This window comes from Lepisma saccharinum, chromosome 4, assembly GCF_977018435.1.
Source record: "Lepisma saccharinum chromosome 4, izLepSacc3.1, whole genome shotgun sequence".
NCBI classification, from domain to species: domain Eukaryota; kingdom Metazoa; phylum Arthropoda; class Insecta; order Zygentoma; family Lepismatidae; genus Lepisma; species Lepisma saccharinum.
This window is the reverse complement of record NC_139232.1, coordinates 9,597,959-9,622,157: the sequence shown is the minus strand read 5'-3', so window position 1 is coordinate 9,622,157 and position 24,199 is coordinate 9,597,959. Positions and strand designations below refer to the sequence as shown.

The window sequence follows — 24,199 nt, the reverse complement described above, 5'->3', positions numbered from 1 at the left end:
TATTTATAATAGGATAGACGATTCGTAATTCTACGAAGAGAGGAATGAGTTTGTCGTAATCTCCTAGGAGTTCCACGTAAAAATAATCTCCTGCAGAAACATCGTACGTAATGTTAGAAAGCATCTTGTCGTGCTTGATTCGAAAAATGTTCTTGCCGGTAGATATTTTGATTTCGCCTACGTTTTCCGGATTCACGGTGATTTGAAGTTTCCCGTCGATCGGAATTTCGTAGAAATGTAAATTGTTGTTGAAGATGTAAAAAGTTTTGCCCACGTCCTCATCCAATTTCGTCCAAATGCTGTTGAGGTGAACGATCAACAGGGCGTTGAGTTAGATAACATGGAAGGTAGAAATTCATGATCTGTCGTGCGGTGTGCAGTCTCCATTGTTTGCTTTCGGAAACCAAAAAGATTCATTGTCCTTGATAGTTACTTATTGTGTATGTGAGACAGTTAAAGTTGTTTTTTTTCATTTGCATTGCCTACAATTTTTACTAATTTCTAAACGATAGTGCCCCCAAGGCAACGTGTGGATTCCACAAGACAAAATGCATCTTTTATCGTCATGCGGATCTAATGCTACTTTCCTAACTTTGTTTGTTGTAATCACGTGGTCTACACTTTGGATTCTTTGTTCTATACTTAGTATCGTCGATTGTGAGTAAAGGCAATCGATGTAATCGTGGAAGGTGAGTTTGTTCTCCACCGTATTTTTGCCCACACCTTTTGCTTTCTTCGTGACGCTACTCTCTGTTCTCATGGCATACATTTTCGAACGCAAACCTGCGAACTCGACAATAATATCACCGTTACATTCATCTTTCAGTTTACCTAGGACTTTTTTGTTGAGGGAAGGAATTCCAAATCTGTTGGGTTGAGGATACGCAGAAGTATCGAAATACTCGAGCATGGAAGGATTTTTTATGTCTTCGTAGAGGTTAGGTGTTTGTATGCTGTAAATGAAGCTGTCGGTGTCCGTGTACAAAAGTGATATCTTATCTTTGAAGAAGGGTTTCATCACATCGTAATGAAATTCGAACATGTAAAGTTTCGACAAGTCGAGAACCGTTGCGCCAACGTAAATTGGTTTTCTGAATTTCATCAATTTTATATCAAGGTTGAAAAGTGCCAAATTCTCGTTGTAAATTTTTCTCGACTTGAATCTAGGATCGGCTATCCACTTCATGCATTTATTTTTATCCGAAACCAATTTCACGTCTACGTGATTCCGCACGTTTTCCATCGTCTTGCCATACACCGCGTTATTCATCAATTTAAAAAAATCTTTGTCTAAATCGGAAGTGGCAACCGTCCTATGTTGCGTGTTTGTTTCAATGTACGGTTTGAGCCACTCGGAATGTTTAAACCTGAGGACTCTTCTAACATTCGCTACCTTAGCACCCTTCCCGATCAAGAATCGGAGATTCGAGTAATGAACAACGTATCTCTTTTTACCCTCTAGAGTCAACAAAAGCTTGCATTGATTAGAATGAGGCGAAGATTTGAACTCGGATGCCGGTGCTAAATCGCTGAACAGATCGTGTAAATGGTCGGGGAATTCGATATCCACCTCTGCGAAGAAGCCATACTCGCTATCATCGAAATTTTCTATGTCTGTTGACGCCCATTCGAATCCTCCGTAAGGAAGTTTCTGTACCATGGCATGTCCGTAGAGGTTATTAACGTCGGCGTAGAAGATGTAAGTCGATGCTCGATTCGAATCATAATCTTCTTTCATGTGTACGTTATTAGCTTTTGCATGTCTCTGCACACATTGTACCATCCCGCCCCGAATCCCTCTTTCGATAAATAGCAACATGTCCACGTCCGATATCAGTTCCAGCTTGACCTTTGTCTGGAATAACATTGCCGACCACGCTAATCCCGGTAGGCTGTAGAAATACGCTGGATCTAATTTATAAATATTCGTTGCCGTTTTCCTGAACGCTTGAAAAACATCCGCGAGTATCGTCACGTCTAATTTTAAGTAGGCATCGTGGTAGTCTCCGAGTGTACTACATTCTAATTTCTCCCACATGAGTTGCGCGTGTTGGTATTCTTCGTCCGTGATTCCTTTCTCTCTGAGTCTGCTGTAAAATTCTCTTGGAAGTGGAAGAGCGTCGTCGTTAAATTTAGAATTATCACTAACGTACTCGTAAGGATAAATCCCTTTACGTCTAACGAGTTCTATGTCTACGTTGGGAAAACTAGCTTTTGTAATTTTGAATTGTTCGTCTAGAAGTTTGCCGGCAAGAGCGTCCAGGCTGGCAGAGAGAAATCTGTACGAATCCAGAAACCTCATCTCGATGGTATTTTTAGTCTCGGGAATCATAACTTTCTTACTTATGGAGATGTATCTTTCTTCGTTTTGAGCAAGAATATCTATTTTTTGAGCGTCGTATCCGAGTTTCCTGATTAAGGGATGAAAATCGTAATTAGAACCATTGTGAAAGAATATGGGGACGAATTTCGGTTTTTGGATTTTGAGGTTGCATGCATTACAGATTCCGCTTACGAAGCGACCGTCCGTATGCGAATGGTGAAACACTTTACGATTGTCGTCCGTGAAGTGGTTATCGCACACGGGACACTTGACAGTGTCATAGTAACTTTGAAGTTCGATAGCAGATAACGGAAGCATCGGTTTCGATGTTCGAAGCATGCATCCAATTTTCCCAACCTCCTCGATCATCCTTTCGAAGAAGCGTTCGATTGCATCGGGTCCTCGGTATACGTACGGTTCATCTATTTTATCCCGTCGCACGACAACGTAACCGAAACTGTTTGGTTCGTGAAGCTGGTAAGGTGTGGTGGAAGAAACTTCGGGATCCGGATCGCAGTACGAGAGTGGTTTGAGGAACGCCTCGAAATCAGCAACGATGATGGCCGGATGTTCCAACAATGCCTTGTGCATTTTGAATTCTTCTACTTCGTTCTTTTCGGGCATCAACATTCGAACCGGTCTGTTGTTGCGGCAATACATTTTATGTTCGGCAAGTTTCTCGATAGCAATCTGACGTCCGGTGTATTTTCGATAATCGACTTGTTTTATATCGTTGAACGTGGTTAGGCATCTCGGGCAAACTTCGATGCAATGTTCATACTTGGTAGTTTGACTTCTGACCAAACGTGATAGTGAACGAATGAGACAGTAATGGTGAACACTGTCGTTTGAAATAAGAAGAAGATTAATCACACGAGCATCGTCATCGTCGACTTCGCTTATCCTGACGGGATGCACGACATGTTTATCCAACGTGTAGGAATACACGTTGATGATTAAGCGTTTTCCTTCTGCATCTCGTGCTCGTGTTTCGAATTTTGATATATCAGAAATGGTCACCTGGTATTCGATGCCAGTCATTGCATTTTCCAGTTCGGGTTCATGCTGCTTGTAATGATAAACTTGTTCTGGATGATTTGACCAATGAAACGGGTGAAGTTCCGCCAACACACACCAAAGAAAACACTTGTTATCGCTGTTCTGTATATTTAACACAGCCCTCTTGTGTTGAATGTTCGGTGGAAGAGGAACGTAGCTGGAAGCGCGAAGAGGCGAGAATCGGTTCACGTAAACAGTTAACGTGTGAGGACTTCCACACAGAGACCATCCCGATCCTTTAGCCTCGAAATCGTCGTGTTTCTTAACCAGTTCATTTGAAAGATCAGAATAAAATTCGTCTAAATTATCGACGTCCGCCAAATGAAGAGCCTGGTTTTTTGTTCGATGATAAAAGACTCTTGTTGTACCGTCGACTTTTTCGTATTCGGAAAATAGATCAACGTATACTTTTATGGAATTATTTTCCAATTTATTTTTTAGAATATTTATCACGGATGTTTTTGTTTCACGCAAGAAACTAAGAATGTCACGGCCTGGTTCCGAAGTAAAAGAGAAATCCTGAATATGACGGTTGAATGCAGATCTAATTGGTTTGCGTTCATCGGATAATTTTACTTGTTTGGAAGTAGAAGCTTCCGTTTCTGAATCATCAATTTTTCTTTTCAATGTTCCTTGTTCGGTCGATGGTTTGCAAATTTTCAGGTGTTTACTTAAATTTGCGATGCTAATAATCTTTCCGCATCGAGTACAAGGCTTAGAAGGTAACGAACGATTAATTCTCGAAGCTGTTTCGTTACATCTTGCTCTGTGCTTGCTAATATTAGTTTTAGATATTAATTTTTCGCAAGTAACACATTCGATCAAACTGGTGGATTCCATTATGCTTTCTCAGATCACACAAACCAAAAAAAATAATTTCCAGGTATGTTATTTTATATGGAATTTCTCGGGGTGATTACAAAACTCAAAAAAAAGTCAATCTATACTGTGAATACAATTTTCAGGTATGTTATTTTATATAGAATTTCTTGGGGTGATTACAAAACTAAAAAAAAAATCAATCTATACTGCGAATAGAATTTCAGGTATATTATTTTATATAGAATTTCTCGGGGGAACAGATCGTCACGAGCATCGTGTGGCCCACGGCGAAGGCTTACCTGGCGTTTGTAGAAAGGCACGCAACGCAATTCGATCTGGGGAGGAAGCTCGATCTGTCAGCCCCGTTGGCTAGTTTCAAGAGCGATTGCATCAACGCTCTAGCTTGGCGTCACGTTTTCGAGAAGGTTTTCGGAAAGGATCCGGCCAGGTACCTGCGAACGATTTTTCCGAACACCGTCTGCGACGGCCACGTTCTGAACGAATTCACGTGGACGACCCAGCATCGTTTCCACACGCATTACTTTCTCGGCTGGGGTCTGATCTATCGATTCTGCTGCATCATCCCGACGTTCTTCATCATACACTGCAACATCAATTACCTGGTGTTGCATTACACGGTTCTGGAAAACAAGTTGAACGTCCTGAAAGATTTGTACCAGGACGTGACCGAAACTGACGCATTCAAAACTCAATTTCTACGCCTCCTGAGGACAGAAAAAAGAATATCGAATCAGTACAAAACCTTCGAACGGACGATCCTGCCGGATAATTTTAGTTTCCACCAGATTGTTGAGGGTTGTGGCAGCAGCAGCAGCAGCAGCAGGGATCAACAGCACAACGTGTGGTCTTGGGCCACGTACATCGATTCTCTCAACCTGGACGCAAGCAAAGAACGCTACTTCCCCAAAAAGGATTCCGCATTCGTTCGGGAGCGCATCGAGCGCGTGAACTGGGTAAAGATCCCCTCGCCGTGGGTCGACGTCGTGCGAACGCTTTTTTCTTATTTTCACATGAAAGATGATCGCAATTTCGGAGCCAGGCGATTATTTGGAATCGAGGCAAACAGCAACAATACTGTGAAAGCAGTCGTTTCCCCGAAGTTAGGATTCAGCTTGATCCTCGACCAGATAGACCAGCAGGAGAACGAAGCGTGCTGCTTGCTCCATTTTATTCCGGGCAACAACATTCGCATAGAATTCTCCTGCTGCGACGTACCTGACGCGTGCTGCGAATTTTGCCATACGATGTGCTTCTTGCAGACGCTGAGCAACACAACCCCCCGACGCTCATTTCTTCGGATTTGAAAGTTATACTCGTAGGCACAGAATCTTCCTCGCTGCAACCCACCACGAACAATTACAGAGTATGCCAAAAATGTCGCGCCTGGTTTAGATCGTCGTCCGACGTCGATGCTGCAAATTTGCAATTAATTCATCATCCTAGTGGATTAGTTTTGGATTTGCGCCAGCCCGACAAAATTGTTTTGAATCCTTTCTTGATAGAAGCCTTATTGTCCCGAGACCGACGACGAAATTGAGATGACGAGCATCGCCAGCACGACGGACACCGCATCTTCGACCACGAGTCCTTCTAATAATTCGAGCGCGAAGATGCTCTCAAACTTCGGTGTCGGTGCGAAAAATAAATTTCCACACTGGTCCGAGCACACCCTTCCACGCATACGAAAACATTTCGGCAGGCGTGTGTACAATTTGGATTTCACCTCGACGGTGCTCCAGAGCGACGACGATCCAGTCGATAAGGCGCCTCCGATCAAATTGACGCTGCACACTGCGATCGGGGTCCAATGTAAGTTAGTTCGGTGCGCAAATTAAAAAAAATAATAATAACTCATGAAACTCTATACAGAGGCGCGCGTGGCTTTGATAGCCATGACCATTTAGAAGTGGTTGTTGGGCACCACGCACCCCCCATCTCTCTGGCAGGATATATATTTTATTATCTTTTTTTGATGGGGCCTTAACAAAAATAATTTTGATTATCTCACACACACACACACACACACACACACACACACACCGCAGAAGATCACACATGAGTTTTTTTTTAAAAAAAAACAAAAAAACATCGTAGCAGATTACGCTGAGAGCACACAAGGTCGTAGTAGATTACACTGAGGGACCTTACAGTAGGAGGAGACAGCAGACTTATAGGAAAAAATGTCGTAAGTCATTTCAAAAGTGTGTAGGTCAAAGGACGAGTTAGCATAAGAGCAGGAGGTAAAAAAAATAGCTTAAAAAGTGATGCCAGAGCTTTTTTTTTCTGTCCACTTTTCTTTAGGGGGTTGCTAACACTGAACCTCACTTAAGGGCACAGAACTCTCTAAAGTCCACTACACACATCGTTCCCGAGAGAGGTTTACAAAGGTCACGATATATAAACACGCTGTGAAACAAACATCATCAGCGCAATAAATGAGAGAAAGTGAGGGTTTTTTTTTTGAGATTTTGGTGATCCCCAAATGAGTAAAGTGAGTTTTTGATGTTTTGGTGCTGTTTTCTTCGCTGCGAAACATCGTCAGCGCAATAAATGAGGCGCGGAACGTGGAGAGAAAGTGAGTTTTTGATGTATTTTTGATCCCCAATTGATGTCCTTCAACCGGCCCATAACCACTACTAGTAGAAGCTCTCGTGTAATTTAGCACGTAATAAAAAAGGATAGGTTAAGTTATATCACGTAAGATCGTGGCATTCGTACCAAGTATGAGTGGGAAAAATGGGAAATTTCACTAAAACATCGCTAAACGCTAAAACATCGACAAAAATTGTCAATATATGTCAAAAAGTGATATTCAATTGATAAAAAAAGAGGCTACAAATGCACTCGTACCAAGTATTGCGTTGAAACGCTAAGTATACACTACTTTGAATCAACAATGGAAAGACCACTACTGATATGCACCAGATCGCCGTTATTTTTTTTTAAGATAGAAGGAAGAAGGAAACGCAGTTTGGTCTTGGAAGCAGTGAAGCAACTATGTGTTTCTGAAGTGGTGGGTTTCACGTTTCATGTGTGCGCAGTGGACAAATATTGTTTGTGGATGTAAGTTCCTTACTTGCTTTTTCACTTTGTTAGATCCTGTTAGTGCATGTACTTTACCATGCCAAAAGTGCCCAGATCCCGATTTCTCAGTCTGGCTCAAGAATTTAAGCACGAGTTCATAGAAAGTGATGGAACTGTTATTCGATGCATTGTTTGTGATACGGGAATCACATTAGATGAAAAACACCAGAGAGATCGCATCCAGCAACTTATTTCCAGCTCTAAGCATCAAAAGAACAAGAATCTGCAAGGAAGTAAATCTCGGCAGCCTCTCTTACGCAATGCATTTGAGCAGTGTTCTTCCAAGAACCAAAATTGAAAGGAATTTAATGTTGACTTGTGTGCATCTTTTATACAGGCGGGGATTCCACTCAACAAGGTGAACCATCCGGCCTTGAAAGGGTTCCTTGAAAAGTACACACGGTTGTTACTGCCCGATGAGAGTACGTTAAGGAAAAACTACTCGTATATTGAACCAGTGTATGAAGAAACTGTTCGTAAAATTAAGGTGTGTCAGATTGTGATATAGGTGTCATTCTGGATGAGACGACAGACTCAATGCAACAATATGTTTTGAACATTTTGGTGTTACCTCTGACAGGTGAGGAAGTTAAGCCCATGTTACTAAACATGTATGAGTTGCAGAAAACCAATGCCAGTACAGTGATGCAGTCTTTATGGATTTCTGTCAAAAACAGTGGCCCGGTTACTGACCAGGCTCCCTACATGCTTTCGGCATTTAACCAATTGAAGCCGTTGTTCCCTAAGTTAAAGCATGTAACCTGTATGGCTCATGCCCTTCACAGGGTTTCTGAACCTATTAGGAAGGAATACAACATTGTAAATGAGTTCATATCTGATCTGAAGAAAATACTCCTTAAGGCCCCGAGTCGCATTCTTGCCTACAGAGAAACTACCTGCCTGCCCCTGCCACATTTCCCCATCATTACTCGCTGGGGATCATGGATTGAGTGTGCAGCATTTCTGTGTGAAAATTTTGAAAAAATTAAGGAGTTTGTGCTTTCCCTGGATTCAACCGACGCAGGTGCAATTTCCAAGGCACAGCAACTTCTCCTCCCAGACAATATAGATGATTTGCAAAAAGAACTATTTTGTGTACATTCCTACAAGTACCTACAGAACAAGGCGTCGAAAAGGAAAAACAATGGGATATCTTTACTACTGTGAGGGGCCAGTTAGATGGTTTTGCCAGAGACAAACTTGAGGCCAGTCTTGACAAGAATCCGGATGTTGTGGAATTTGCCACTTCCACAGAGTTACCATTCTGAGTGAATACTAAGTTTGCTCCACTTGTTTCTGTGGATGTAGAGAGAAGCATCAGCTTATATAAAGACATTTTATCTCCGAAAAGAAACACTCACTTTTAAAAATTTAGAAATGCTTAATGTTGTAAGGTACAACAGCTTTGTGTTTTTCCCCGACTCTGGTGAATAACTGTAACACAACCTATGTGTGTGATGTGTACACAGCTTCGAGTGAATAGCTTAGACTAATAAAATAGGAGGGAAAGTTTTAATAAGTAGTATAATTATCAGCACCTTTTTTTGCCCCAATCAGCACCTTTTTTGCCCCTTTTTGAGTCTTATTTTAGCACCTTTTCCCTTCCTTTTTCCCAATGAAATTTTCCCCTAAAAATCCTAACTCTGCTGATTACTTATTCAGCATTCCTATCTCTGCTACCTGCTATGCTAAGACTTTATACTTCTTACCCAATACCTTGGGTACGATACGGTATATTCATTGCCTGGCATGTAATTTTTCATAGTTTGTAATATACAGCATTTGTAAATTAAACGGGTTTTTAAAGTGTATATTTGCATGCATATTTTGCGTTTTTTTAGTGCATAGTTAACTTTCCGAGCCGTAGTCATTACTACGTTGCGATTAGAAGTTTTATTGGAAAGGAATCCAATTTATTGCTAACTGTTAAGAGGCAAAGTCGTGTTCGTTTGAAAAGAAAAGTTCTATCGGGAGCTGTGAAAGTACTAAAGGTTAATACAGGATACATGTTAGAATATTTACATATCTCTATGGAAGAGAGACAGAATCGGCGGAACTAAAGGGAGATAGAAGACATACAACTGGATTTTAGTCACCATCAAGATTTTTACTCCCCCTAAACCCCTTCATGTGTTTAGTGCTTCAGTGTGTTCATTGATTAGTGTGTCTAGTGTTCAGTGAATTTATTAAGCACGTCGAGGAAGTAAACACCTAGAGCGATGAAATTAAAAATATATAGTAACAAAGAATAGTAACAAAAAAAATTAGAAATAAATAAAAGAAGGGTAGGTAGTTTCATGCCAAGTGTAGTAGGCTCCCTTAGTTACAAAAAAAATGTGTACGGTACAAAGAGTTATTGTGAAATGTTATTGTATCTCAATAAATCTATACTGGAAGCTGACCGCTCAACATATTCCGGAAACGTTTATAAACCGTTGATGTTAGGTACCTGTGCTTTGATTATTTACTAATAGAGTCTTTAGTGTATAAATATTGTAATTAAAAATCTCAACTACAAAACACAGTTCTATAGATTATTATAATTTTAAATATAAAAATCCACTGTTGGTTTATTTTGTTTTGACGTTAGTCCACAACAAAACTTCAACTTCAAATACATTTATATAACGTTACGATCTATGACTGTAGAAATACGATTTTACCCCATGCTGTTAGCAGCCCTAAAGAAAGAGAGAGAGAACAAAAGATGTATATAACATTCACACAGGCAGACATAATTCTTTGTTATTCCTTCTTGGTATGTGTTTATGGTGTTATCCTTAGTAAAGTATGTTTGAAGTCCAAACTAATTGCTTATCTTTGTTGTTATAACTAGACTTCGGATTTTTAGGTACTACAAAGTGTGCCTTTAGGTTCCTAAACTAGGCTCTAAAAATCCTAAAATAGGTTCGAAAAACCTTAAAATAGGTTCTAAAAATCCTAAAATAGGTCCTAAAAATATTAAGTTAGCCCCGAAAAAACCTGAAATAGGTTGAAAAAAACTTAAAATAGTTCAAAATTCCTGAAAAATGCTGATTAGGTATAGTCACTTATATCCTGAAATACGCACTTTCTTGCATAACGTTGTGTGTGTTGCCTAACCCTATGGCAATGGCAGAACTTACCATTTGAAATTTGCTAATAAAATCCTCTCTTCGCCGTATAGTTAGGCAACAATCTTTTTCCATGTTATCCACAGTTAAACTCCGCAATTTTGTCTGTGAGGATCATCTTATATGCTGAAAATAATCTTTAACAAAAGCGTAGTCAGTGGTGCAAACTTCAATGCTGATATGTTAGTTTGGAAGGCGTGAATGCCACAAAGCATCGAAGTGACGCGAAAGTGATCAAGACCACACAGATCAGACCACTTTGGATTGTACAGGTAACAGTGGGACCAGACATTTTGCTTTGTTTAGAACTTTGAAAAATCACCATGGACTTGGAGGAAGGGAAATCTACAGAGAGTACGTTTCAAACACGTTCGTCATTGAACTTTTTCGTGACCAATCAAAGCAAATGCCTCTGTGTGACATAAAAATTCTGTAAAACTTTTAAAAATATATAAAAACCTACAAAAAAGCTTGATTTAGGCGCAAAAACCTAAAATAGGTTCTAACATGCGAAATGGGTTTTTTAGGCACTATAAAACTTCATCAGTTGCGTTTTTTAATCAAACGTTGACATAACTTATTATGTCTTACATATCTGTAGGTTTCTAAAATGCGAGGTCTAGTTATAACACAATATCTTACCCTCGGAAAATTTTAATGGGTGAAATTTTTTAATAGAACAAGATCATTGGTGCGAAGGTCAGAGATCCCTCTTTCGCAATGGGAATTCGTACCCTGAATGTGACCACCAACGCTATGGATTTATCCTTATTATGAAGAACATGTCTTAATGTGAAATTGACCATAAAAAAGAGAAAATTTTTCTCATCAAGACTGCAGTTCGAAAAAAGTAATACAGGGAGTAAATATGGTGAACTGTCCCGACCAAATAGGAACATTTAGTAGCTTCGCATAAATGGTTATAAAACTAAAATTACTAAATCTAGTAGACTGCAGACTTCTGGAGTTTCCATCTCTCTGGAGACAACCCATTCATTTATACAAGAAGAAAATCTAAATTCTTGCAAAATCTTAAAAATTATCCATGATTTTTTTTTGTAGGTTTGCATCAAAATATTTCATGGTTCGAGGTGGGGGGCATGGCCACCTTGGCCCCGTCCTGGGTACCGGCCTGGTATGAATGATTTCTGCTTTACCAAGCAATTTCTGGACATTACCGCGTCACGAACAAACTTTTTGGGACACCAGGACGAATGATACCATCCAGGAAAATACGGGACGTAGGGACAGCAACCCTATCGTTGACCAATAGCTCAGAAAATTACGAGTTTAAAAGCGAGTAGATAAGATAAAATTTCAGAAGGAAATCTTCTAACGTAAGGGTTTCGAAATTTTTTCGTTCACGGCGCCCTTAGTGTTTCAAAATTTTTTCGCGCCGCCCAAGTCAGAATCTAGGCCTATCTAACACTTGCAACGCTCAGTTAATGTGGTTAGGTTGCTTGCCTTAAGTTAAAAAATATACACACATTCCAAATTCAGAAAGATTTTATTTGTAAAAGAAAAGTACTAAATAAGTACATTTTTGGAACAACCCCAGGGCGCCGCGGTGCACACTTTGGGAACCACTATTCTAATGTAAGTCTATTCTGTCAATTCTAGGATTTGGAAAGATTTGTTGATGGATCCGGTGACAATGGTTTTGTTTACGTGTCCTTCAGAACAATGCTTCCAGATAATGATTTGCTCCAAGATTTGGAGAAGATGTTCTGCACAGCCCTCTCCAGGCTCCCCCAGAGAGTTATATGGAAGAAATCCAGTTCTTTTGAGTGCCATTTCGCTCCAAATGTGAAGACTGTGAAGTGGGCACCGCAACAAGATCTGCTGGGTAAGAGACGACTTGTTATTTTAACGGTTTAAACAAGAGTTGAAATTTTTTAATGAAAGTGTAATATATTGTGTCAGGAATAGAACCTATGTTCTATTGCTATACACAGAAGCGTGCGGTGACCTCGGCACTTAGGGTAGCAACTGATTATGGAGAATCTTTAAAGAATCGCGCATGTCTACAACTCTTCTGCCACACACTAATGCATAGATTACAGAGTTGCTTTAATGCAGATTAAATAATTTGTCTAATTCGATGGAAGTGATTCTGATTTAGTTGGGCAGAAAACCAAAATTTTATTTTGACATATCACTGTCTGCAAATATGTGAATCGTCTACAAAGTTCCAATTCAAAATCTAAACATGATTTGTAGGGAGACAAATTTATGGTAAATAAAAACTAAGGAGAGCGGTAAATAAAATGTTACATGAGCGGTATATACCAGCGGTGAAAAAAAAAATGGCACACACTTTTTCATTATGAGAGGAAACAACATACAAAAGAGCTATAAATTGATAAACTACTTCATTTTTATATACTGTACACATGCACAAGTACTTAGCTGTCCAACCAAAAAGAAAACATCAACACAAAATCACTTCATTTCTAAATTGCATATCTCAAGTGATTTATTCATTGTATGTATTTAAAGGATATCCTTGCTGTCCAACAAATAAAATAATCACTACTGCACATACACAAACACATGTTGAAAATCCCATGATAATAAACAAAATTCATTCATGACTGAACACAAATGACACCATTGTTTCCCTTGATGTGCGGGAACAGACTAATCTTATCGCTGCTACAGCTAGCAAGTTCAATGAAACTGGAAGTTGAGTAGACATTCGAGGGAAGAAAGGAATGCAGCTTGCCTGGGAGCAAAGTTTTCGAACTGAGATTATGTGCATGGGAAATCCCAATTTGCAGCGTCTTCCTGATGTGATCGAAGAGAAAACGTTCTTCAGCTGCAAGTGGTAGGAAGCTTTAGGCAAACGTATCGCTACAAATCGACAGTTTGCGAGCACAACCTCGATTGCAGGTTTTTGCGTGTTTTCTACGTAATTTGATGATATTTCACGGTTATTTCGCGAAAAAGCGTTCATTTCGTGGAAAAGCACACATTTCGCATTACTTCGCGAATAAAACTCATGCATATTTTATCATTGGGGGTGTAGTTACGTGCAGAATGTTCAGAATTGCATCTTTTTGTCACATTTCGCGCATCGCGAAAATTCAATGTCCCTAATGATTTGTATCTAACTTTATAAAGTTAGATACTAGAGCAGAGGAAACGTATGGATTTGGAATGGCCAATACTCATCACGAAGAAGGGCGAATAAGCTCCGCCAATGTCTGTAGGAAGCTTATACTATTATGCCCGAAATTTCTATAGCAAGGTCCCATATAACGGTGAAGATGGGCAGAAACCGAGTGGGCGGAGCGAAGCAGTACATGCTGTTGGAAAGGCTGGTAACTGCAGTCTCTTGCGACCTCCACACGATGTCGTTCCTCTCGAGTGACTACAGTATGTGCGCAGACACTTGCTTTCGTTCGCTCGCACCAGAGATTCCTGGAACAGAGTATAAATGATGCAATGTTAGAGCTCTCGCCAAGAAAACAGTCCAGTCATGCCACGCCACACACCTAGAGTGTTGCCAATAAGCAACAATTTCATCCGACGAAATCAACCGCACGTACGTACATCGCGCGAAGTGTTGGCTGAGCAGCTCAGTAGAAGTGTGACAACTCTGGAGGAGCAGGGTTGTGGAGGAGGAAAGGGGAAGCTCCGACCTTCACTGGGCTGTTTTCGTGGAGAGACCTGTAGTAGCATTGTACAATATGGACCCGCGAGTATAGGGCACATGTCGTTGAAAATTATTTCAAAACTTGTGAATCCGCCACACATCCATGACCTGCCAGATTGGGACTATTGGTTCTAAGGTTACCTCAAAGAAAATATTTACAAAAACAAATCACACAACGCTGAGGAGCTGAAAATTTCCATGTATGTACAGTGTAAAACTTTAGTAAGGCCTCACTGAGACCTCACCTTTTACAAACAAAACAAACAAAAACTGATATTGAATTGGAAACACTGCATCGTCAATGCCGAAACTCTATGCAAGATAAGGAAGAGCTGTACACCTGTCAGTCGTGAACACCACACAGGAGAGCAATGTTAACCATGAGTCATCAAGGAATAAGCACAGCGTTTCTTTCTGTGGTCATTCGGCCTCAGAAGAAATATTTGTTGTCCATTTTGAGCTCTCAAGAAATCAGGATCTGAGCTGGCGATTTATTTCCTTCATGAATGAAAATAGGTTGTTCATTTTTTCGTTTCTTTTCTCTCTTTTGTCATTAGCTCTAAAACAAATATAAAAAGAAAACGAGCAAAGAAGGTAGTTTCTTTCGGCACGTGACGTGCTATTTTTACTACCATATTATATCCCTCTTGTATACTTTCAACGATAAGGACGAATGTTGGAGTGACCAGAAAAAATGAACGAACACAATAAGCTCTTAAATATTACCAAACCTTCGAAAATAGATGCCGGCCCCAGTGGCAGAGTGGTTATCACATCGCGCTACGACGCCTTCGAATCCTGGCCTGGGCATGGATTTGTGAGTCTCCATTCATGAATTTCATCATGTCGTCACTCATCCCCATATTTGATTGAGTTTGTGTTTGAAGTACACTTTATGCACAGTAGGGCTAATCGGGACTGGATCTACAGTTTGAAGTGGGATCCGAACCACTATGTGCCTCCACCGGGTATCGAATCCGGGAACCCTTGATCACAAGGTGACGATGTTACCACTGCTCCATCGGGGAGGCTTCCCTCATATTTGCAAATTAGCCGAAGTAAAATAAAGCAAATCAATCAATAGAACATAGGGTCTCCGGTTTCATAGAGCAGTATGCAAAGCACTCTGTTATGAAGACCCTCAAAATTGTAATAATAAGTGGAACAAAAAACCTAATATTAGAGTATTTTAAGAGTGTAGGCAGATTAACAATTCACGTCAACCTACAACAATTTCACCTGTATTGTGTGATATATGGTTCTGCCCTAATATAATTGAACGTGCTCTTGCGATAATAGTTACACATTTCCGTCTTGCAATACACAACCTCGGCTCGGCACGATATGTGCATTTCCTTGTCCCTTTTCTGTATTTTTTTCTATTTAGGATATATTACGTTGCCTTTTTGCCTCTTTGTTAATGAATGACCAATTGATAACATGAATGTGATGGGACAAACATGCCTTAATCATGGTTCGAACTTAAGACCTCTGTCTTCAAAGCACGTTACAATCTGCCACGTGTGGCTTTTCACCTCCAGTCACCATTAATTTCAAAAGGTAGAAAATGACGTTACTCAAACAAATTGTATAAATAATTTTCATGACCATAAACATTTGTTGCACTTGTTGAGAGAAATCCATACCCTCGTAACGTTATAAGTAAACGTCAACCTAGTTGATGTCCCAGGAACCCTTCCTTGCACGAAAATCACACTGTGTCCACAGGATTTACGACTGAACGCTTACTAAAGTAATAGAAATGTATGTGCATCCCCATTTCCATTAATCGTTCACTCTTCGTATATTTTGAGGTCAGCTAATTCGAACATACGACCCCAAGATAGCTACACACTGCCAAAAAAACTGCAGTGTCAACAAAGTAATTACTGTATTTTATATATATATATATATATATATATATATATATATATATATATATATATATATATATATATATATAAGTAGTGTATACTTAGCGTTTCAACGCAATCCTTGGTACGAGCCCTTTTTTTATGGATTTAACCTCAGTGGTAGCATATTTTGACGATTTTTTTGTTGATTTTATAGCGTTTGACGACTTTTCAGTGCAATTTTCACCGCATCTAAATTTTTTCCCTCTCATCCTTGGTACGAATGCCACGATCTTACGTGATATAACTTAACCTATCCTTTTTTATTACGTGCTAAACTACACGAGAGCCTCTACAAGTAGTGCAGGTGTCCGGGTTCTGGAACATTAAGTGAGGAAAAAAAAACCCTTAAAAACTCACTTTCTCTCCACGTTCCGCGCCTCATTTATTGCGCTGACGATGTTTCCCAGCGTAGAAAACAGCACCAAAACATCAAAAACTCACTTTACTCATTTGGGGATCACCAAAATCTCAAAAAAAAAAAAACCTCATTTTCTCTCATTTATTGCGCTGATGATGTTTGTTTCACAGCGTGTTTATATATCGTGACCTTTGTAAACCTCTCTCGGGAACGATGTGTGTAGTGGACTTTAGAGAGAGTTCTGCGCCCCTTAAGTGAGGTTCAGTGTTAGCAACCCCCTAAAGAAAAGTGGACAGAAAAAAAAAAGCTCTGGCATCACTTTTTTAAGCTATTTTTTACCTCCTGCTCTATTATGCTAACTCGTCCTTTGACCTACACACTTTTGAAATGACTTACGACATTTTTTCCTATAAGTCTGCTGTCTCCTCCTACTGTAAGGTCCCTCAGTGTAATCTACTACGACCTTGTGTGCTCTCAGCGTAATCTGCTACGATGTTTTTTTTTTTTAAAAAAAACTCATGTGTGATCTTCTGCGGTGTGTGTGTGTGTGTGTGTGATAATCAAAATTATTTTTGTTAAGGCCCCATCAAAAAAGAGAATAAAATATATATCCCGCCAGAGAGAGATGGGGGGGTGGTGCGTGGTGCCCAACAAACCATTTCTAAAATGGTCATGGCTATCAAAGCCAATGTGCGCCTTTTGTATAGAGTTTCACGAGTTATTATTTTTTTTTTAATTTGCGCACCGAACTAACTTACATTGTATTTTATATAACCTTGTTGATTTTTTTTTAGTATGTGGCAATTATTTTTTTTTTACGAATTATTTTTTAAAACTGCTCCGTGACCCTCTCGTTCTTCACGTCGTGGACGAAGGACTTCTCTGCAATGAGGATGACGCTGCATAGAGTATCGGCAGGCAGCGCGTCGTGGAACTCGCACACGATCTTGATGTTGGTGCGATCGTTGACCACCACCTGCTTTCTTTTTGTGGCATTGATGACGAACATCGGCCTGCGTGCTTTGAATTCGCTGGGCGCGTAGTACACGTCCACGCTTCCCTCGGTCACGCGTTTGTAAGCCGTGTAAGCTTCGTAAAGTTTGAGATAATCGTCTTTTGTCATGTCGAGGTTGTAATTCTCGCGCGGGAACACTTCGTTCCTTCCATTCTTGAGATAAACGTTCTTGATCTTGCAGTCGTCGAATTTGCTGGAATCTTTCTCCTGATTCTTATCGCGCCCGGTCTGAAAGAGCACCACGACGAAATCTGGCATGTCGAACTGTATGTTGTTGAACTGCGTCGTCACGTCGAATTCCATGTGACTTCCCGACGCCATCTTCTGCACGCACTGGTAACCGTGAAAGTGAATCGGCACCTGCGGACTTTTCAAGATCTCGGCTTTGTACTTGAGGGCGTAGTTCGTTTCGTATTCCACGATCGGAATTCTCAATTCCATGCTCCGGATGACGCACTTGGCTGCTTCGGGTAAAGTGTTGGCTATCGGCGTGCCGTCGGCGTTCAAGTTGGTGTATCGCATCAGTGCGTCGTTGTCGTTGGCTGCTCTTCGAAACGTGATCCTCAGTCCTCCCTTCCACATGATCTCCTTGTAGTCCGAGAAGAATCCCGGCAGCAGACGCATGGGAAAGAGCACCGTGTGAAGACTTCTCGTCGATATTTTGGTCCCCGCTTCGAATCCTCCCGCCTGGTAGTACGCCGCGTCCGTTTTGGATAATTTCAACGTTCCCACTGCCGTCGACGTGATGCCTGGATAATCGATTCTGTCGATGACGGTGTTGTGTTTCCTCACCTCCACTTGCGAGAACAGGTGAGGCACGAAGTTGTCCACGAGTTTCAAATTGGCATTGGGCGGAAAGGCTTCTCCGCTTTCTTTCTTCACCACGTCGAATTGAAGGTAAAGGTCCGCTCTGTGAGGATTTCCGAACATAGGTTCCATTCATACTTTTTCTCACGTATAGGTGTACGTAATAAATCAGCAAACAGATTTTTCCTAAGTCTTACCGTTTCCAAGATAACCCCACTTCCGGTCGCCATTTTCAATTTCCGAGCATAGGTTCTATTCATACTTTTTCTCACGTATAGGTGTACATGATGAATCCACAAACAGATTTTTCCTAAGTCTTACCGTTTCCAAGATAACCCCACTTCCGGTCGCCATTTTCGATTTCCGAGCATAGGTTCTATTCATATTTTACTCACGTATAGGTGTACATGATGAATCCCCAAACAGATTTTTCCCAAGTCTTACCGTTTCCAAGATAACCCCACTTCCGGTCGCCATTTTGGATTTCCGAGCATAGGTTCTATTCATACTTTTTCTCACGTATAGGTGTACATGATGAATCAGCAAACATATTTTTCCCAAGTCATGAATTGGAGGGTTCTATGACCCTGTTTGTCAAAAATTCAAGATATTTGCAATTTAAGATTTTTTTAACACTGTGGACTTGGAAAATTTTCGACAGATGGGGGTCAAATTTTGGTTCCATGACGACCTATGTTTAATTTGGTATGGGTGGACAGAGGACACCGAGACTCGACCAACGCACTAAACCCGACCTCTCTACGACAATTTGTTCGAAAGTTACGAGTGATCAAAGTTTTGGGAGGTGGGCTAACTTCTTACCCCTTAGCCCCAGGACCACCAAAACTTGGTACACGTATTCTCCACCTCCAAAATCGACAGGGGGGGGTAGCTTCGCTACCAGTATGGGGGTGTTTTTCGATATATTTTTTCGATAACTCTTAGCATTTTCGAGATATTTGCAAATTTAAGATTTTTTAACACAGGACTTGCAAAATTTTCGGAATATTTTTTTTGGGTTCCATGACAACCTACGCCAATTTTGTTATGAGAGGACAGAGGACACCGAGACTCGACCGACGCACTAAACCCAACCTCTCTACGCGTACTCTACGTCACCAAAAAAAAAAACTCGACAAGGGGAGATTTTTCGATAACTCTCACTGTTTCCAAGGTACTTAGGTTTTTGATAGACGACAACGACGGAGTCATCAATGAGTAAACATCTGATCTCGGTGATAGAACCATGTAACTATCTTCCATCTGTTAGAGGTTTTGTGAACCAAGTGGTGCTTTGTTTGTGTGTAAAAAAAAAATTGCAATGCTTTTTGCATTTGGTTATCATCACCTAACATGTTATTAATTGTTTTTTAAAATTAATTATAACTGAAAACTAATAATTAATATGATCTAAAGTTACTAATCCAATATATATAAAGCCCCAATCCCACCTCTGACTCACTCACTGACATAAATGTTCTCCATGAAGGAAGCCCCGGAGGCGAAAAACGCCCGATTACGACCCCCCATGAAATCGTCCCAAAAGTCCAAGAAAATTCAAAAATCGCTCAATCGGCCCTTCCTTAAGGGTGAAAATGCCCTTTTTTCACGTCCTTAGCAACCGTTGCCACGGGCATTTCTTTTGCACACATTGTTTCCTTCAATTCTTAATTGTCGAGATACATTATATTTCTCACAGATAAGTAACACACAGATGAATCAACTCCTGGTTTTGAAAAGGTGCCTGAAACAAGGGTGACATCTACATAATAAGGAGTTTCAGCCCAGATACAATTACGTATATATTGTTATACTCAATGCGTAAATATCTGCATCGTGCTTGTTTCAACTAAATGTTTAGGGGGTATAATGACATGCAATTCCTTAGAGCTTGCCGTGCTTGTTGTTCACCATGGAAACGGACGTTGCTAGGGAACTTAAAGAAAGTTTATTTTCACCCCGAATGCTACTGTAAGGGAATTATGCTAGAGTTTTCGATTGATTGATTGATTGATTTGGTGTTTTAAGTCCACTTTGTGCACAGTATTAGAGTTTTCGAATTTTAAAATGTGAGCATCAGAATTCATTGCAGAAGAGAGATAGAAATTTGCGAAGAATGAAGGAAAACATTTCTTTATTTCAATTATGTTTAAAAATGTAAAACTGACTACAGAAGTAAAATGTTACTTTTCCAATTTAGTGTCCTATTGAATTCGTTTACATAAAACATCTAACTAACTATCCTGGAACTGTTATTACTTACCCAGCTTATTATTAAGAAAGAAACCAATAATATTTTGATTATTTGTACATATTACAGCGCATACACACATTAATTTACGTTCAAAACTTTCCAAATAAGCGAACCACGTCGGCGAGCGCACGAGACGTGGCCACAGGCCACGTCGAAAGTGGGCGAGTCCAATATATATATAGCCCCAATCCCACCACTCACTGACATAAATGTTCTCCATGAAGGAAGCCCCGGAGGCGAAAAACACCCGATTACGACCCCCCATGAAATCGTCCCAAATGACCGAGAAAATTCAAAAATCGCTCAATCAGTCCTTCCTTAAGGGTGAAAATGCCCTTTTTTCACGTCCATAGCAACCGTTGCCACGGGCATTTTTTGCAGCACACATTGTTTCCTTCAATTCTTAATTGTCTAGCTACATTATATTTCTCACAGATCAATAGCACACAGATGAATGAACTCATGACTTTGAAAAGGTGCCTGAAACAAGGGTGACATCTACATAATAAGAAGTTTCAGCCCAGATACAATTACGTATATATTGTTATACTCAATGCGTAAATATCTACATCGTGCTTGTTTTAACTAAATGTGAAGGGGGTGTAATGACATGCAATTCCTTAGAGCTTGCCGTGCCTGTTGTTGTACATGGAAACGGACGTTGCTAGGGAACTTAAAGAAAGTTTATTTTCACCCCGAAAACTACTGTAAGGGAATTATGCTAGACTTTTCGAATTTCAAAATACTATGATCAGAATTTTTTTACTGAGGCAAGGAAGGAATTTGAGGGGAATGACGGAAAACAGTTATTATCCAATTACGTTCAAAAATGTGAAATAACAAAATACGTAAATATTGCATTTTCAATTTAGTCGCTATTCAATTCGTTTATGCAAAACATCCAACTACTTATCTTGAAACGGTTATTACTTACTCAGTTCATTATTAAGAAAATAGTCAATAATAGTTTGAATATTTGTACCTTATTAGAGCCCATACACACATAAAGTTACTTTCTAAACTTTTCAAATTAGCGAACTTGTACACATGTTCCCCATCATCCAATACAACATGCAGACATTTTCAAAGTCATTAAGATCATTGAGGAACCCCATCTAAAACATGATTGCGATCACAACGTGGCTGAAGGTCACGCATGCGAGCGTACAAGACGTGGCCAAAGGCCACGTCGACAGTACGCGAGTCCAATATATATATAGCCCCAATCCCACCACTCACTGACATAAATGTTCTCCATGAAGGAAGCCCCGGAGGCGAAAAACGCCCGATTACGACCCCCCATGAAATCGTCCCAAAAGGCCGAGAAAATTCAAAAATCTCTCAATCGGCCCTTCCTTAAGGGTGAAAATGCCCTTTTCTCACGTCCTTAGCAACCGTTGCCACGGGCATTTCTTTTGCACACATTGTTTCCTTCAATTCTTAATTGTCCAGCTACATTATATTTCTCACAGATAAGTAACACACAGATGAATCAACTCCTGGTTTTGAAAAGGTGCCTGAAACAAGGGTGACATCTACGTACATAATAAGGAGTTTCAGCCCAGATACAATTACGTATATATTGTTATACTCAATGCGTAAATATCTGCATCGTCCTTGTTTCAACTAAATGTTTAGGGGGTATAATGACATGCAATTCCTTAGAGCTTGCCGTGCTTGTTGTTCACCATGGAAACTGACGTTGCTAGGGAACTTAAAGAAAGTTTAATTTCACCCCGAATGCTACTGAAAGGGAATTATGCTAGAGTTTTCGATTGATTGATTGATTTGGTGTTTTAAGTCCACTTTGTGCACAGTATTAGAGTTTTAGAATTTTAAAATGTGAGCATCAGAATTCATTGCAGAGGAGAGATAGAAATTTGCGAAGAATGAAGGAAAACATTTCTTTATTTCAATTATGTTTAAAAATGTAAAACTGACTACAGAAGTAAAATGTTACTTTTCCAATTTAGTGTCGCTATTGAATTCGTTTACATAAAACATCTAACTAACTATCCTGAAACTGTTATTACTTACCCAGCTTATTATTAAGAAAGAAACCAATAATATTTTGATTATTTGTACATATTACAGCGCATACACACATAAATTTACGATCAAAACTTTCCAAATAAGCGAACCACGTCGGCGAGCGCACGAGACGTGGCCACAGGCCACGTTGAAAGTGCGCGAGTCCAATATATATAAAGCCCCAATCCCACCACTCACTCACTCACTGACATAAATGTTCTCCATGAAGGAAGCCCCGGAGGCGAAAAATGCCCGATTACGACCCCCCATGAAATCGTCCCAAAAGGGCGAGAAAATTCAAAAATCGCTCAATCGGCCCTTCCTTAAGGGTGAAAATGCCCTTTTTTGACGTCCTTAGCAACCGTTGCCACGGGCATTTCTTTTGCACACATTGTTTCCTTCAATTCTTAATTGTCGAGATACATTATATTTCTCACAGATCAATAGCACACATGAATGAACTCATGGTTTTGAAAAGGTGCCTGAAACAAGGGTGACATCTACATGATAAGGAGTTTCAGCCCAGATACAATTACGTATATATTGTTATACTAAATGCGTAAATATCTACATCGTGCTTGTTTTAACTAAATATTTAGGAGGTATAATGACATGCAATTCCTTAGAGCTTGCCGTGCCTGTTGTTGTCCATGGAAACGGACGTTGCTAGGGAACTTAAAGAAAGTTTATTTTCACCCCGGAAACTACTGTAAGGGAATTATGCTAGACTTTTCGAATTTCAAAATACGAGCATCAGAATTTTATTACAGAGGCAAGGTAGGAATTTGAGGGGAATGACGGAAAACAGTTATTATCCAATTACGTTCAAAAATGTGAAAATAACAAAATACGTAAATATTGCATTTTCAATTTAGTCGCTATTCAATTCGTTTATGCAAAACATCCAACTACTTATCTTGAAACGGTTATTACTTAATCAGGTCATTATTAAGAAAATAGACAATAATAGTTTGAATATTTGTACCTTATTAGAGCCCATACACACATAAAGTTACTTTCTAAACTTTTCAAATTAGCGAACTTGTACACATGTTCCCCATCATCCAATACAACACCATCTAAAACATGATTGTGATCACAACGTGGCCGAAGGTCACGCATGCGAGCGTACAAGACGTGGCCTAAGGCCACGTCGACAGTACGCGAGTTAATATTATACAAGTAATTGATATATTTTTTTTGTTCTTGTTGCTAGTGTTGGGTAATTATAGTTGTTGCAAAATATTAGCTCTCGCGTATGACAGTTTCTGAGTTTTGTTGGGTATATATAGACGAATCGAAATTTTACACGGTATGTTAAATTGTATGTTAGGGTACATGGTAGGAGAAATCATTGTATATTAGAGCGCTCTTTTAATGATTTGCCTATAACTGCATACAGGCAGCCGTAAATTTAGCATAAAATATCCTGATCCTGTTTCTTCTAGCATATGCGACGTTTGTTGTGGTGGCCTCTTTGGGGGAAATGTGATTCTCCCATGATGTCATCTGACTTACTAGCATATGCGATACGAAGAACAGGTGTGTATGTGGCTTACTAGGATTAGGCTCATGGTAATGAGGTCCTAGTAGCTGAAACGTTGTCGGGGTATTTTGCATTTTTTTTTTTTTTATTACGTGCTAAACTACACGAGAGCCTCTACGTGCTTTAGAGTAGAAGGGTAATTGGAGCGTTTCTAAACAGAAAAGTATGAGCCCTTCGATTTACTATGGCGAG

General features: G+C 39.9%; 1 protein-coding gene across 2 annotated transcripts in view; it reads left to right on the top strand.

The window, feature by feature from the left end:
* Positions 1-24,199, top strand: part of LOC145987091 (UDP-glucosyltransferase 2-like) — a 154,428-nt gene that overhangs the window by 121,537 nt on the left and 8,692 nt on the right. The window contains exon 3 of one of the 2 annotated variants that reach the window (XM_083121562.1): positions 12,043-12,268. The exons of the other annotated variant lie outside the window; for it this stretch is intronic. Within the exon in view, the coding sequence (XP_082977688.1) occupies positions 12,043-12,268 (226 nt within the window). The remainder of the gene's footprint in view (positions 1-12,042; positions 12,269-24,199) is intronic. 2 annotated transcript variants of the gene reach the window in all.